The sequence below is a fragment of the Anopheles maculipalpis genome, chromosome 3RL (genome assembly GCF_943734695.1).
Source record: "Anopheles maculipalpis chromosome 3RL, idAnoMacuDA_375_x, whole genome shotgun sequence".
NCBI lineage: Eukaryota > Metazoa > Arthropoda > Insecta > Diptera > Culicidae > Anopheles > Anopheles maculipalpis.
In genome coordinates this window covers 90,450,104-90,468,052 of record NC_064872.1, presented here as the reverse complement: position 1 = coordinate 90,468,052, position 17,949 = coordinate 90,450,104, and the positions used below count along the sequence as shown (strand labels likewise).

Sequence of the window (17,949 nt, the reverse complement as noted above, 5' to 3'; positions counted from 1 at the left end):
CAAGTCCTGGACTTTGTCAAGTCCTAATCAAGTGGACTTAATCAAGGGATATTTTTTAGATTTTCCAGATTTTATTCTTTTCGGCTTAACCACCTTCTTTTGATCACGCCGGCCATCGAATGGCTTACTAGACTTGCCGATACCAGGTAGTTGGAACGTCAGATTCTCGCGGTTCTGCCGTGACGGTTCGGATTGGATTCGAATGGGATTTGAACGCCGGTCCTTCCGTTTGAAAACCGGCGCCGTTGTCGTAAGATCTATGATATGATCTATGATCTAGGAACCGACGACGACTACAATATCAAGGACTCTGCAAACGTATTAATTCGGAAAATATTGTTATTTAAACTTGATTTCTTAGTTTTCTTTAAGTTTGACTTATAACATAATACATTCTGTACCTTTATTTTCGAACTGAATTTGGCTACAAATTAATTGAAATAAATCAAGATCTTTAAACGATACTTTTGGATGAAAACTGTAACTTTCGTCAGGAACATCGTACCAAGTATGCTTTTGATCACCAATCAAGCCCTTAGAACTTTAGAAGAACCCTCTTGGAGAACCTTATATGTAAGTACTAGGATTTCGTTGCTACCTTTTTGTCTGAACTGGGAAAATAAAGTATCGGAGGGATTCTGTCAATATCCTCTTGTCTGATTCATCTTCATCTTTTGTTGTGTTTGGTCGCTTACCATTGTCCGACCAGCTATAACCAGAGCTTTGACCTGATAGCACAGACAAGTCTTCAACCTCATTGGAGCTGGGATTTGAACGTCACGCCAGCTATCCCTTAAGACACTTGCAACAATATCAGACAGCACCACCAAGTACCTTTAAAGCCCTTTACAGCCACCGTCCTGATCATCCATCATCTTGACCTCATTCAACTACGGAGCTCCCACCAAACACCCGATAACCGATAAGAAATTGCTGCTTTCATCGCAAGCTGCTATGTACCTACCCTGCTGAGCCACTCTCCGTCCGTCCGTTGTTTGATGAGACACCGCAACAGCAACAACACCGCACAGGACGGCCAGCTGTAAACCGAACAATTCACGGTGTTCCCGGCTTCCTTTTTAACCGCTACGACGACGGAATAACCTACTTTTTTTGAGTCAAACACACACACTCACACAAACGCACACAATTTACCACACTTTCTCACCGGCGCCTACTTCGATTCCGTAATGTGAAGATATAAAAATACCAAACAACAACAAAAAAGAACGCAATTTTCCCCCGTTTTGACAGTTAGTTTCTGCACCTGCTACTACTCCGATCCGTTTCTAGCTACTCTCGAGCTATTTTACCGCTTGTGGGATGGAAAGCCTCAAAGAAACACACTTACAGGAGGTATATTTTCCATTCAACCCTTTTTTTCTGGTTGTGGGGGAGACTTTCTTCCTGTTTTACACAACCACACACGCGTTCTTTTTCTTGCTCTTAATTGTGGATTCTGGCAACTTTCACTGCACTGCGCACCGGAGTAGTTGTTGTTCGCGCTGTTGATGACACAATGATGCACCCATTTTCATCTGGCCCGTCGTGCAAGACCAACGACCAACCAACGAACACACACTAACAAAATCCACACAAACACGCAAGATGTGAGGCTGCAAAACGAAAAGATTTAAGTTAAAGAAGTGAACGGAGGAGGAATTAATCGAGAAAACAACGGAAACACTTTTTCTTCACATTTTCTATCCCAAATACTCAGCTACTACCCCCCCCCCCCCCCCCTTGTAGCTGATTCTTCCCTTTTCAAGTGACACTTTTATCACGATCGAACTCTTTTGCATTGGAGGAGATTTTGTTGCACCACCAACATACACAATTGGCCCATTCATTCATGCCTTTCTTCTTTTACTTCTTCTTGGCCAATTCTTTCTACACCGGGGATTCTTTTTTTTTAACAAGCACACAATCAATATCGAATCACCACATTCACACCCGCGCACACACAAACAACCCTGCCGACCTGCTGCGGCAGGTGGTGCAAGACAAACAAAAATGCGAACGATCAAAAAAGGACAGTAAAAAGGCGATTCGTCCTCGAACAGAAATAGAACCTCGAAGCCAGTATTATGCTACTGCCGAATATACACTACCATCACACCACTTCATCTAGCTAGAGCTTTTACGTCAGCTTCGCTAGACAAACGGGGCGACAACACAGAGAGACATTTGCACCGATGGAAAATACCCGAAATCGAACACGCTCCCCTTTCTATTCATTGCCTACTAGATTGAACGAAAACTGCACTAATAACGGCAAGTGCATCGAAAATGGTTGCAGCTTTGCCATTTTCTAATCGATCCACCCTCGACGACGAGGACGGAGGCAACAAAAATAAAGATCATATGACTCCTCCGCACACACAGCGACACACACTACTCACTTCCGATTACGATTGCGGCAAGCTGTGTAAATTGTGGTTCACTTGTACAACCGCACACGCTGCTACTGAACGAACACACTTCTTCAACCGTTCGTCAACAAAAGAGCAAACGCACTGCAATATGTTACCGGCAAGTGTACCACGGGACACCGAGTGAAAGAATAATCGCGTGTCGCGAACTGTGCTGTTCCGAGGAAACAATCACAACAATGCGCGAGCCAGCAAGCGAAAAGGTAACGGTATCGCGACGTGTTCATGTAGGCGAGGCACGATCAGCGCGGTGCAGTTTGACAGCACAACAATCGGTTGTCAGTTACGGAACGCAACGATCAAACAAGATTCAATTCGTAATTTTACGCTTTGAAAGGAGAAATTCTAGTTATTTTAGCATCGGCATATGACAAGTAAAATTATTTAATACCATAAAAAGGTGACGAAACCAAGTTTTCACGCTATTTCTCTCATAACTCATTCGTGTTTCGTGTGTTTTTAGACCATGGCCTAAGCTCATGCTCTTTTTGACATTTCAGCAGCGAACAAATCTGTTTACAAGGCACGATTCTGTGCTTCAAATGTTTTGGCGCTGCGTTGATTGATAAGTTTCTCTGCGCGTGTTCCATTGTTTCGTATAAATTAACACGCCTTAACTCCAAATTTGTCATCATTTCAATGGTACAACAAAAACTACACATATAGCACCTCACATTTACGACCGCATTATTTTTGCATACATTTGCTACTGTTCTTGAATTTAAGAACACCAACATGAATGTTGCACACCCATATGACTGCACTACCAACCAATTGTATCCTGCAGTAACGCACGCCAGTTCCTCGTAAATCAACGAATGTGTCGCTGTTTTGCATTTTTTTTTAATAGTACCATATTACATATAATAATAATTGTATAATGTTATTCTGTTTTTTCTCTATCCATTACCACCTTTCATTTAATCTCTCTCTCTCTCTCTCTCTCTCTCTCTCTCTCTCTCTCTCTCTCTCTCTCTCTCTCTTCTCTATCCATTACCACCTTTCATTTAATCTCTCTCTCTCTCTCTCTCTCTCTCTCTCTCTTTCGTTTGCTTTCATCTATACTTTCTCCATCGTTTTATTTCTTATTTATAGTAAACTGTTCCGCCGTTTTGTTTTTACTTTTCTTTATCGTTTCGAAAATCATCACATGTGTTGCTGTTGCTGTTGCTTTTGCCATTCTAATAACTCTACCAGCACTGCTCAATACCCCACTGCTCAATTGTATATATATATATTCGTTTACGAAACATCCCTTTTTTATAAAACATTACACATTGCCTTCTGCTGATGCTGCACACTTGATGTACAACCTGCATTCTGGTTCCTGCTTTTCTTAACACTCTCTTTTCTGCTAGCTACTCACTCACACACACACACACACAGCATCAGTGTCCGTTTTGCGTTAAAATTTGCAAATCTATGATTGCACTTGATACAATTCAAACACTCAACCAAACCCATTGGGACTTTGCGTCCCCGGGGTCCGCTGATCCTGAATCCCTTCATCCCGCGTTCGACACACGCACACACGTGAAACCTTCAAATTGTCGTTTTTCTTATCATTAGCCTTTAGAACATTCGTTTAAGAACACCTTCTCATTCATTTGCCTAGGCACCTTCCCATTTCAATACCTAATTTTTGCACAATCCTCGATTTAGGCTCTTCTTTTAGGCGGTACTACTTTTTTGTTGTTGTTACAAAATGAAATATTAAACACAATCATCAGTCAATGAGTTACCTGTTCTGCTTTCCCGTGCCTTTCATCACCATTCTTTTCCTCTTTATACCTCTTTCTATGCGTTCAACTGCACACACAACGTAATATATTCGAGTATCTCATTATCGTTTACTAACTTTCCTTCTAACAAGCTTTTTAAATTAGTTTTTTGAGTCTGGAAAGATCTTCGGCTACCGTTTGTATCAGTGAGCATCATCAAAACACTTAATAAAACATTAGCATGCTCTCAAGACAACAAGAAACGTTCTTCTGAACGGCTTTACCTGGCATAAACTACCTACAAAACGCAACAAAATTAATTTAAAAAAGAAAACATACTCCACAAATACGCACACACATACATAATGAAACGATGCCTAGAACTGATGCACTCTCCTTACAAAGAAAAAAAAAGGCTAACGGACAATTATGCTAGAGAAACGATAATAAACAGAAAACGGAACAAAATTTAGCCACATCTAACTAAAACTACACTAAAACATTAAAAATTACATACTTAACAAAAAGACTTAACCGCGAAAAAAAAAAACAAAACAAGACGCACGGGAGGAGAGTATGGATACGAGTTTGGAGTTTTTGAGCGTGATAGCAAATTAAAAAATAAATACCTAAATCGCACTAGCTACCCTTACGAACTCGAAGACTCGTTGTAATAACTAAAAATTGATGCTATACCTATCACCCTAAATCCAGGACCATATTGTCCAGTCCGTGGGGAGTCACATTAATTAGGCAACTTTCTTATTAACTAGCAGCGCGGGATCGCTTTTTGCTAAATATCTCCTGGAGGATCACTCACTGTGATCTACTCCAACATTTCCCATTTTGCTAGATATATGTTCCTATATGTTCACATTCACACAAAGATACGTAACACACGCACATAAAGAGATACTTTACACAACAAATAAATCGGGGAACAGGGAAGCATGGGAAAGAAAGTAACATAATTACACAATAAAACAGCTAAAACCTTATAACTAGGGTTGAATCGTTCAAACTGCGGGACATGAGATCCCTTTAGAGCACAGCTACTCCCCCTCCCCCCCCCCCCCTCTCTCTCTCTCTCTCTCTCTCTCTCGTTCTTTCTCGCTCACTCTCTCTCACTCTCTTCATATACACAGTTAGGTCGTTATGGTCGGTCAACTAAAGTCTGTTCTGAAAGCTTGAGTTCAGTCTTGCACTACGGCCTCGTTCCTTTTCCATTTACCAATCAATCGCCTACTAGATAGCCTAGATGCGTGTGATGAAGCTTTGTACTCGCAGCAGGCTCTTGACGCTATCGTTGTACTTCACCAACATCACCTTCGAGGCGTGAATGTTGAGCTTTTCACCAGCGCACAACAGCTGCAAACAGTTGGCTCGGGTCAGGAAGTCTTCGATCTTCATCTCACGTATCAACTCACGCTGACTCATGGCCGAATTGTTGGAACATATCTAAAACATTTCAAAAGAGAATTAGTAAGAACTTCGTTTTAGATAATCCATTGTGGTGTGTCTACCTGTCTTAGCACGGCCTCCTTCGATTTGAACTTGAGAAAACTGCACAGATCACTCATTAGCATCCACCGTTCGTTGTACTCATCCTTCAGGATATACAGCGGTGGCAACGGACGATCCGCTTCCTCATATTCGAATAGTATCTCACCATCCTCACCATCATCACTGCCAATGTCATGCATCTCTAAATCCTGTTGTTCCGCATTGGTTCGATTTTCGTCGTTGCTCAACTTTGTCGTCAATCGTGGAACAGTTGCTCCATTTGGTGGACGCTCTTCCTGCTGCTTTGGAAGGCCACGTTTGATTTTTCCATTTCTTAAGCCAACGGGAAGATTTTTGTTGGTGATACCGTTCCGCTTCGGGGTAGAATCGCACGTACCGGTGTTGGTAACACTTTCACCCACCTCGTAGTGCATTATGTTGGAGTTTGAATCGCACCGTTTGCTGGAGGCGGACGAGATCGCACCGGTGCTACTACTGGTACCGCTGGTATTGAGTGATGTTAGACCACCGGTTCCATCGAATCCCGGAATGCTCGAGAATATATTGCAACCACTTTCTTCTGGATCTAAGGGTACAAAGGCATAACATTAGTAGAACAAACGACTGGGGATATCCTACCGCCTTCAAACTTACCATGTATCTTCCAAGGTCCATCAAATTTCCACCCAATCTTGTTCGGTGCCATACTCTGCACATCGTTTAGGTGATGCTCAAGAAAAAGCGTCATATCATCGCTTTCGGCCAACTCCATTGGTGTCATACCACGGTACGTCGCCAGCATAGGATCGGCACCGAAAGCGAGCAACAGTCGAACGATTTCTACAAACGAGTTTTCCACTGCTTCGTGCAGTGGTCGCATTCCTGACTGAGCCGGCTCCGAATGACTTGCGCCATACTGCAGCAGATAGTTGGCAATGTCCAGATGACCTTTGGCACACGCTTCATGTAGTGGCGTGTAGCCCGCATTATCCTTGAGATCCGGATCCATGTCCAAACGCTCCAGACAATACACGATCACGTCCTACAAGAATAAAATTTTCGCTATAATGCAACGCTGTGACCTTCTTTTAATCTCACTTTATCTTACCGTGTAGCCCAAACGTGCCGCTTTGTGCATAACGCTCTCACCAGCACCTTTGTTCAGCACCCAGCTACGGATCTCCTTGCTGATGTGCGTCTCATCCTTTCCCTCGATGTTCTCGAATATCGTCACCTTTCGCACACCGAACGAACCGTTCAGCCCGTTTGCACCGGCAGCTCCATGGTGTTGCTGATGGTTGCCATGGTGATGCTGCTGCGAGGGTTTCTTTTTCTTGCGAATGTAATCAAACCCCGAACTACCTTTGCGACGTGAGGTACGATGGCCTCGGCCACGTTTTTTGGGCGCGGCTGGCACTACCAAAGCCGCACTGCCCGACGCAGACGCGCTCGCACTCAGAATCGCCGAACCACCATTAAAGGAGAGAGGCGTACTGGGCAGTTGATGATCACGGTCACCTCGCTCGGAAGCGATCGATGGTGTGTCGCGCTCGGAATCTTTCATCCGTACGCTACCATCCTGCGTATCATCGTCTTCTTCCTCGTCCTCCGGTTCTTCCTCCTCATCATCTTCTTCCTCATCCGGGGGTTCCTGTTTGACAGTAGCTGTTGCCACAGCTCCACCACCATCAAGCTCCCCAACAATCCGATCGATGTTACGCATCAACTGGTTGTATCTCTCGTCGTACGTTATATTCTGAAGGCCTTCCTCAAACAGTGGAGGTGGCTCCGGACGGCAGCTGAGCGGTGGTGCCGACTGTGGTCTCTCTTCATCGCCTCCAAACACTTCACGGATCATCTCCTTGCTTTGCATCGCTTTTTGTTCGGTGCGTGTGCGTGACTTCAGGATGGCCGTATCGAACAGAGATTTTTTCTTTTTGCTATTCTTGCTGAACAGTGACTCCGATTCGGCACCCGGTGTAGGTAACAGTTCAAACTCTTGCTTGGGTTTGGAGTTCTCGGTGCTGGTCGCGCTATTGTTTCCTTTCCCAATACTTTTTGGACCTTTGCCTCGACCTGAAGTGGATGGCGTGGGTTTAGCTCCTTGCGCTGCGATACACCGACGATGTAATATCTCTATGATCGACCTAAACTTTTTATCGTCGTCAATTTTCTTACGCTCCTTTTGGCTATGCTCATCCTCCTTTGCTCGCGTAGTTCCTGACGACAAGGAGGTTGACCCAGCAGTAGCTTGCTGTTGCTGTTGCTTGGCCGCTGCCTTCGTTTTGAAGCGTTTCGGTGGTGCTGATCCAACGTCTCGCTGGTTCAGTTTCTTCACAATCTCCGAGAACGTTTCCGATCCGTCGCTGTGATGGGGCGAATCCAGATCGGGCAGTGAAGACGATATCCGATGCATGTATCCATCAATTGTAATCAATTCCGGAGGCACCTTGATCGATCGCTTGTATTCGTACAGTTCCTTCTCCCAACCGGGATAGAAATGGTCCGGAGGTTCAACCGGCATTGGTGTTTGGTTGAGCTCTTTCAATGATTTCTTCACCCCGGCCAATGCAGAACTGGAAGATGGACCGGTGCCATTACCCCTCTTCTTGGTGGAGGATTCACTTCCTCGCGCTGAGGTGGTACTTTCGCGACGTGATCCACTTTTAGTAACACCAGCAGTTGACTGCTTCCGGGCAGGTTCCTCGGTCAGTTTCTTTGCAACCTTCCGGGAACGCAAACGCTCCGATAGATCCATCTGACCCCCTCCATCCTCACTCGAACTGGTCGCCGACTCGCCTGAACCAGCCGACGAATTTGGCGCGTTTTTTGAAGCCTGTCTAGTACGTTTGCGCGGAACAGTGTTACCACTAGCACCCGCTTTGGGACCATCCGAATCCGACTCAACCACACGTGACTTTGACCGCTTAGGCGTCGGTTCTCCGACGGATAGTTTGCGAGCCTTACCCTTCTTCGTTGGGGTACGCTCACTTTCAGCGCGGTTCCGAGCTAAACGCTGGTTCGGGCAGTTTTCTACGATCTTATCATTGCGCAGAACTTTGCTATTTGATCGTCGACGTTCAGCTTCCCGTTTGCTGCGTGATCGCGTCATTGTCTCTTCCGCTTCTTCCTCCTGTTCCTCCTCCTCCTCTGCTTCGGACGACGAGGAAGACGAACTATCAGAAGACGAATCCGATGACGATTCTGCCTTCGACCGGGAATTTGTGCGTGTTTTCACTGACTTCTTCTTTGCTCCGGATGCGATGTGTTTCTCCTTCTGACTCCCGTCGTTGCATACCGATCCTTCGCTCACCTTACTCCCCTGCTGTGCTTTACCTCCCGCACAATTACCACTGCCGGAAGAGCCACCCGTACTACCACCACCGCCAGTAGCCGTTCCACCTTCACGTTTCTTTGCAGAGTCAGCATTCGTCGCGGTGGATCCATTCTTGTGTGGTGTACGCACGGCACGAGATTCTTCATCCGAACTGAGATCACTTTTCTCATTCGTTTCCTGCTTGTTTGTACCGGTCTGACAGCGGTTGCTGCCCGTTTGTTGAGCACGCTTACCACCAGCTCCCGTTCCCTTTGGGCGTCCTCGTTTTCTGGGCATCTCATTCTCCGGCTTCTTTACCACCACCGGAGCACTATTCTCCGACGAAGATGAGGACGACGAACAGGAGGACGATCGTGAACCTGGACCACGGATACGCTTCCGTTTCGCACTGTTCTCCAGCGCATGTGGCACACGCTTCTGTCCCGGTTTGCCACGATCGTCTTCTGCACCGTCCGCTGTCACGTCACCGTCCCCATCGGACGACTTGAGCGAAAGGGTCGCGGCGACACTCGACCGGTGACGTAGCTTACGAACGCGTGCTTTCGCACGCTGGGCTGCTACAAACGCAAGCCGTGCCGTTTCGCTATCGGTACTACTTGAACGGCCTAGTTTAGCTTCGTGTTTCTGCTGCAACTCAAATCGCTGCTTTTCGCGCAGATTGCGGGCCGCCTTTTCCGTTTGTACAATAGCAGCGAGCGCTTTGCAGTCCACCTGGCGCTGTTCCTCTTGATCCTTTTGCTGCTGCTGGGATTGTTGGCGAAGTAACAGCAGTGGTTTGTCTTCATCGCTCGAGCTCTCACTTCCGTCTCGAGCAGCTTTAAGACGCAGCGGGGACCGAGCAGAGTTAAGTACTTCCTTGGGGACCGCCGACAAGTCCGTCGTTGAGCATTCGGGGACCGTAATCGCCGTTTCGGTTGAATCAATAACTGGCCAACTACGACCACCAGCCGATCCAGCCGATACCGTCCCTGGCGTTCGTTTCCGTCGGCCACGCTTTTTACCCGTCTGCAGTTGTTCAACAAATTCATTGCAGGCGCTGCCCCAGTCCAATATATCCAGTGCCGATGCACCATCTATATCTACCGGTGGAACAATCGGTCTTTTCCCTTCTTCCCCGTCTTCCTTATCTTCTTCACCACCGAGCCCTCCTCTCTTCAAAGACAGTGGAGGAGAATCAGCCATGGATCGGGCCGCTTTGGTGACAACACTTGGAGTTGGCAACGGTGTGTATCCTTTAAGTTCTCCCTTCGTGCGAAAGCGGGATGATGGCGATGGAGAATCGTGCATCGAAGGAATGACACCGGTCGGTGCTGGAGCTGGCGATGGCAGCACAGTTTTCTGGGAACGATCTTCATCGCCCAATTCCGTACACGGCTGCTTACGCAACTGATTGATACGTTGCTTCTCGTATTCCTTCATTTCGAGACTGGTGCGAAGTTTTGAAATCACCGACTGATCCACTCCACGATGATGTGACGGTGGTCCATAGTTAGGATGTACGTTTGGAGGATGCTGAGGGACGGCTATGGATTCAGCAGATTGTGAGGAGTGATGTTGCTGCTGCTGCTGCTGAACATGTGGCTGTAGTGACTGCTGATGTTGATGAACAGTCCTGTGACCAACCTTCGGGATAGCTCCAGCACTTGCACCCGTGTAGTGAATGTGTGACTGCATATGATGTACAGCGGTATGTTCTAGAGGCGGTGGTGGTGCCTTCAATGAATCCCCATATCGAAATGGCGGAACAGCACCCGGTGGTCCTTTATGATACGCCATCGGATCGGAATTATGCAAAGGGTAGGGAGGATGAGCATTGGGTTCGTCCTTCGGGTAGGCATACGCATGAGGTGACGAGTACGATGCAGCACTTCCACCTCTCAGATGCGGTGGATGGTAGACGGGCATTATATGATCCTCACGAGATTTCACCGGAACAGTCGGATGATGTGGATAATTACGAGCATCTGGAGTGTACTGATGTGGCTGCTGTTGCTGCAACACGGTTTGCGGATGATGATGGTAGTTGGTAGTTATCACGGATGGATGTACAGCAGGGCCGTTAGACAGCTCGGGTGCTGTTGGACGCTTGTCAGACATTGGATAATGATGTCCAGCTGGGCCGTAGCTAGGATACGGTCCTTCTCGAGAAGACAGTTGAGTATGATTTGGATAGCGGCCATCATACGCCGGAGCTCCTTGAGAAGGCGGACCCTGTGGCGGTGGAACAGGCCCATGTATTGATTCTCCTGGGGCACGATTTACTAACAATTCTTCGTATTTGGCTACCTTTGCAGGAGAAGGAACTGTTGGCGAACATGTTCCAGGTTGAATAACAGGAGCCTTTGTCATAGCCGCTTCAGCAGCGGCAGCTGCTGCTGCGGCCGCAGCTGCTCTCTTTTTTGGTGCCAAAGTTTGCGGAATGCGTGTTGGAAACTTGCCAGCCTGTAGGTCCGCCATTACATCGGAAGATGGTGATGTTTTCTTCTTTAGCATACTCTCCACGAATTTGCGATCCTCGATGCGATCGTTTAAATGTGCTTGCGAGACAGCTGGTGAGATTGTTGGTGCAACTTGCGAGGTTGGGTTGGAGCGTGAATTCGTTGGTCCAGCGGGAGCGGCTTGTCCAGTTACGATGCTTCCAGAGCCTGATTTTCCAGCAGTACGACCATAGTCTTGTCCCGTTGGAGGGTAGTATACACTTTTGCTACTTGCCGAGGCCATTGAAGAAGTGGCAGCCGTTGACGAACCATCATATCCAGACGATAATCGCGCTTGACCAGCAGAGTATTGATATGCTGGAGTCACCATTGGTCCACCGACAGCACGATAGTTCGCAGACATGTACGCATCCGTTTTCTTATCATACCCGGGCGGTATTGCTGGACTGATGACAGAAACGTGACGCGATGGTGCAGGCGTTGGATGCTGTGGTGGTTCCTGTGGTTGCCTAACATCTACCGCTGGTAGACCAACGCCTGGCGTACCATTAGGGCCAGGATTTCTCGGTGGAATGTGTTTTTGAAAGTTAGGGCTAAAGTCCACCTTGGGCACCACTTCACGAGGCCTTCCATTTCCACCACTGCTGCTACTGCTGCTACTGCTGCTGATACTACTGTTGCTGGCACTCATTGCGTAATCATCACATCCTGTTGAATCGGCTTTCGTTTTGACGGTTTTAACTGAAAGATCCAGCGGAGATTCTCGTTTGACAGGAGCGATGATTACCGGCGTCATTGCAGCAACGGCTCCCGGTTGCGATGATGAAGTTGCAGATGAAGACTGGCCTGATGATCGAGATGTTCCTTGTGATTGGACGGTAGGTACAGCGTTAGGTAGAGATGCGACGCTAGCGACAGAAGCAGCCGCCGGTGGGGCCGTGGCAATTACACGGACGGGAATGTTTTTACTTCCCGTCAAAGGAGGTTGTATTACTGGTTGCGACTGTCCAGTCACCGATGATGGTGGAGCAGGTTGCAATGGTGGAGGTCCTTGAAGTCGTCCCGCTGCAGGGTATGGAAGTGATGGTTTGGAGTGATGCGTTTGTTGTTGTTGTTGCAGCTGCTGCTGCTGCTGCCCTCCGGATGCGGGGTGAGATTGCCCACCAGTAGCGTATGCATGGACGTAGCGATCATACGGATTACCGCTTATCACAGACTGTTGTGCAGGATTGGGATGATTCGGGCTCAGAACGGCACCAGTATGGTTAGAACGATTTGAGAACGTAGTGGTTACACTGGAATAGGACGACGACGACGAAGAGCATGGCTGACTTTGATAGTAGGACGCAGGGGGAATAGGTTGTAATACGGCTCCTTGCTCGACTGATTTTGGAGTTCCCGAATGAACGTACATTGCCGGAGGACCGCCAGGAGGCACGTGATACAGTGCTTCACTTGATCCACCGTATCGATGATGTTGATGCGATTGCTGCGATTGCTGTCCCTGTGGCGAAGGATCCCTGGACGGTGGGCCACTATACTTTCTATGCAGCGGGGAAGGCACTGGTGATGGCGTGGATGTTGGAGATGGTGTAGCTTGCGAGTGTTGGTAGTAAGCATGATACTGTTCATAGCCATACGGAGTAGGTCCCTTTGAAGATGATCCTGGGGTCGATGAAATTCCAGGACTACCACCCGCAGCACCAGGCCCTGGACGAGATCCTTGCCTTGCCGAGCTGGACGCAGCGGCTTCTGCAGCTGCCTGTTTCTCCTTGGCTTGATGTGCCTGGTAAACCTCCGCAAACTTTTGCTCCATATTGTAGTCCAGACCTTTGTAGTTGCCTGAACCCACACCAGTCCGATCTACCACCTCGAGTCTTCGATCGGAAGCAACGGTTCCACCAGGATAATGTTGTTGTTGTTGTTGTTGTTGTTGTTGTTGGGGAGTATATTTACTACCAGATCCTTGTGGTTGAGCAGGCGATGAGTTTGTACCATATGTCGAGCCCGATACAGGACTAGGTGCGTTTTTGTATTGCCCATAGTATGGACCTTGGTGCGGATGAGAATGATAATGATGTTGACCTGCTGCTACTGGTGCAGGCGATGACACCGGACTTGCACCATTATCCTGCGGGCTGCTGCGTGCACCCGGTCCGACAGCTCCCCTAGACATTTGATGCGGAGGAAGATGTTGCGCTGGTCCAGGCCAGTTTGGTGGTGGTGGATGCATCATGCCACTTCCTTGAGGAGGTATTATAGGAGGTCTATGATGATGCATCGACTGAGAGTAATATGCAGCAGGATCGTACGGCGATCGACGATCGACCGGGTTCTGTGAAGGCCCAGCAGGTCTTGTATTACTACTTCCCGAAATCACAGAACTGGTAGGCTTTTTGTGTTGCTTAAAATCTCGATACAGTATATCTTGTGAATTTTGCATCATCTGAGCTTCGCGTCTCTCGGCGGACGGTGAACGGACGTTCGTCGGAGGCGGAAGCTGCCCGCGTCCTGAGGTGTGATTCGAGTACGGTTGTTTCACCGTAACAATAGTTCCCTCCTGCAGTAATAGTTGCTCTTTATTTTGATCCAATCGGAACTCGGGATCTTTCACCTTCGGCAACGAAGGATACGACGAGGAGGACGTACCGGAAGGTGGTATAGATGCCGATGCAGGTGGAACCGACGCCTCTGGATAATACGTTCTCACGTTGTTGACGATGATTCTTTCCGACCCGACCACCGAGGAGGGTCCAGTGTGAGAGGTTTTGCCTGCATAGTTAACCAACCCACCAGGATGTTGTCCGTACGAAGGTTGATGTGGCGAGGAAGACGACGAAGCAGGTGATGGATCTCGCGATGAGGGTGACGTAGACGATGGTCCTGCTCCATTAGAACCCGCCGGACGACTGTGGTTCGGAGGTCCATGGGTAAAGTGTTTACTGCTGAACTCGGGAGGGTTCCACGTTTTTGGCGCATGATGACCGCCGGTGGATTGTGAAGGCGGCGCAGGTGGTGGTTGTGGTGGTGCTGAAGAACCGCCTGAAGGTTTATTTATCACATGAGCCTTCGGTTCCTGCTCCATTCCGTTCTCAATCGACGAAGTTCGACGGTACTGACTGATAGGAGTGGAACTAGCATGTCCATAAGGTGCAGTACCGCCAGGTGCAGCTGAGGTGGTGTCTACCACAACTCTTCTGGACGACGGATAATCATTCTGCGATTCAGTACTTTTGGCAACTGGTTGATCGTCAGCTGAGCCTTGCTGGGAACGTGGTGGATTCTTCAACTGCAAGTCAGCGATGTAGTTGCGCTCCTTGATAAGCTTACTAAACGTATCCGGCGTAACATACTGAGAGCTGCTGCTACCACTTCCTGGCTGTTCTTGAGCAGACGGGTAGCTTGCGCCGTGCGCTGAAGAACTGTAATGCGAATGGTGTTGCGCACCGAATCCTTTCGTAAAGTCGGGATTCGAAATTTTCAACTCGCTCGTTGTCCGCACATTCGACGAAGCCACGGTGGAGATAGCAGAGTTTGTCGTCGTGGAAGACGGCGATGTTTGACTGGACGGCACCGTACCCGACACTAGACGACTAAAATCGGGCGTCTTCATGTGTAGCTGAGCGAGACTTTTCGCGCTCGTTGTCGTCGAGGTTGACACGGTAGACATAGACGCGGCCGAGGAAAACTGTTGCTTTGAAAAATCCGGAATACTGGCGTAGTACTGTGGTTTGCGTGCTTTCACAGGCAGATGCTCGTTATTGTTGGTTTGGGCGGGCTGAGTGGATACCGGGTCCCGTGTGGAAGAGCTTCGGCTCGATGATGCCTCCTGGCTGGATGCTGGTGATGCAGCTTCCTGTGCCTGTGCTGACGGTGATCTTTCCTCCTCTCGAAAATCTAACGAACTGTTACTACTGCTCCGAACCGTACAATCCAGTTCTCCGGAGGGACTGCTGCTTACGGTAGTATCACTTGAATGACGTATTCTTCCCCCAATCGGTGCAGTTGGATGATTTTGTGAGTCTGCTGCCTCCTTCGTAGTGCTTGCTATTTCTGTTACAACAACTGGAGCGCTTTCCACGCCGTTTCCAGCTGCGCCATTGGCCACAAGAGCGGGAGGTGTGGTTTTGTGTTCCTCCATCAACCGCAAACCTGCGGCGGCGCTCTTTGCTTTGCTCAGCGAAGAAGTTGTTGCTAGTGTAGCCTCTCCATTCGCTCCCTCGGCGATGCTAGCTCCTGCACCGGATATGATCAGGCTACTCTTTGCCAAACGCTTTCCACTGTCTTGCAGTCCTTTTAGGAGCGAAAGTTTAATAACACGATCAAGCAAATGACCACTGTCCACTTTAAGCTCAACCTCGTCATTCGCCACCTCCGTGAATTGCAGGGGATTCCGCGCCGAAACCGGAGGAGTTTGTTGTTGCTGATGATAGTGATCAGTTCTACCGGTGGTAACTCCTGTGCTGAGCTGAGTATTGATCGTTCGACCATCGACACTACCGTTCAGGTTTTCGTTTTGTGAAGATTCAACTTCCATGCTTTGTGAAGCTCGTAGCGAATTGCAATGTTCCTCCCCGGAAGATGCAATACCATTGGCTGCAACATTTTCTTTAAGACTGTTACAGCTTTCGGCACTTTTGGTATCGACCGAATGAAGCTTTTTCTCCACAGGTGGACCAGTATCGGGATCCGGTGGCATCGCCGAAGATGGACGATGCTCGTGACAGGCTTCCTCTCGCTTCTCTTGCCCATTTGCATCATATGCGCTGTTGGGAACCGTTTTCATTTCGTCGTTCTTTTGATCGTTGGAAAGATCGCTACCTTGCTGCTTCGAGTCTTCATGTCCATTAGCTCGATCCTTTTCCGAATTGTGACTCAAGGAGTTCTTCTCATCAGATTCCTCCTGCGACTCATTCAAACGTGCCAACGAGCCAGCCGACTGCTTCTCATTTCCGGGTGTTGTGTCTACGTTGTTTGCCAATGTATCCTTTTCTATCACAGCATTCGCAGCTTCCTCGATCGTGGACGGTGGGACGATCGCAGAAGAAAGTGTTCGTGCACGATCACTCGCATCCATTGTGGTCGTATTCGCTTCGAGACTCGTGGAGCCATTTTCTGTGGCAGTCGGTTGAGATTCTGCCTCTTTACTGTTCCCGATACTGCTACTACAACTACTGCTGCTGCTGCAGTCATTGCTAATACTATTTACAATATCACTACCATTACTGTTAGGACCTTTGTCGGTTTCAACGTTGCTGTCACCAGTTTTATCACCACTCCCGCTGCTGCTACTACTATCCACGGTGGATGTTGTTGTATATATCGGTACATCCTTGGGAGTTGTTGCAGGTGAATCATCCACGAGTGGAGCAGCCTTTTCCGGCGAGGCTGTGGAAGATTCCACTAACGGTGGTGGGGTGCTCGTGGGGGGGATTCTGCTTGCACAACTCTGTTCCTCAACCGTACTACTGCTGCTCATTTCCGGATTCTCACCAGGAGAAGATGTTGACGTTGGAATAGATTCGGACACTTCGGAAGACTTGCCCACGCAAATGCTTTCACCCTTCACAGCTGCAGGTTGAGCGGATGTCGATGGTTTGAGTACTTCTTCAGACGTCCTCAGCTCCTCGTGCGAAGCACCAGCAAGCGGATCTTGCTCCACTGCTTGTTCGGTATCTTTTATCGTACTTTCTATTACTTCCGTTGATTTTATTTCTGGTTCAACGGAAGTTGTACTAATTTCTGGTGACTCTTCTGGCACTGCAAGCGGATCCACTGGTTCCTGCATGCCGACCGGCGTTGGTGGAGTTTGTGGTTCCATGTCGGCCGGTGTAACTTGTTCGATTTTTGGTTCTGAGTCATCGACCGTGCCGGTATTGTCGGTTGTTACCGCTGTGGGATCTTCTTTATCATGGTCCGGCGCAGTCGACACGGAAGTTGCTGCTTCTGGTGAACTAACTGTTGTCGGTGACGGAGTTGCCACTTCTGATGCACTAGCTACCGTTGCAGTTTTGGCTGCATTTGATGACTCCATCATTCATTGGTTTGTTTTCTATAAAAGAAAAGATTAAAAGAAACCATTAGTCATCAAACCACGGGCTGAAGATGCTTCTAAGTACTAATAAGAAACAAACTTGAATCAGCCAACTCCAATGTCCATTCCGGTTGACCAAGCCTTTTTTTACAATTTAAATACATAGCAATTAAGCGTATGAACGATGTGCATTCAGTTGTACACGATTCCGGTCAACTCTCTCCAGCGCCGCCCTGCGCAGATCATCGAGGCGTATGATATCGGAGGTTTTGCAATTAAATTAGTCTCGCTGCGACGCGATATATACGTTTTGCGTTAATGAAATTTTGAGGTTTTGCTAGCATGTTACCCAATAAGCCGAACTTCTACTTCTACCGATATACGGAACAGCAAAATATAGATTATCAGCATTATCGGGACGAAATTATTGGTGTGTGTTCTAGGTGAAAGGCAGGTTTTCTCCAACGACGTTAGTAAATTTGTT

At 48.1% G+C, this 17,949-nt stretch overlaps 1 protein-coding gene across 1 annotated transcript; it reads right to left on the bottom strand.

The window, feature by feature from the left end:
• Positions 1–5,407: 5,407 nt before the first annotated feature.
• On the bottom strand, positions 5,408–17,475 carry LOC126561238 (mucin-12-like). Its single transcript, XM_050217189.1, has 4 exons — positions 6,765–17,475; positions 6,311–6,698; positions 5,677–6,242; positions 5,408–5,611 (listed from the first exon to the last, which is right to left on the bottom strand). Exons 1-4 carry the CDS (start codon positions 17,466–17,468, stop codon positions 5,408–5,410), a joined length of 11,862 nt encoding a protein of 3,953 aa, XP_050073146.1. The 5' UTR covers positions 17,469–17,475.
• Between the last annotated feature and the right edge of the window lie 474 nt (positions 17,476–17,949).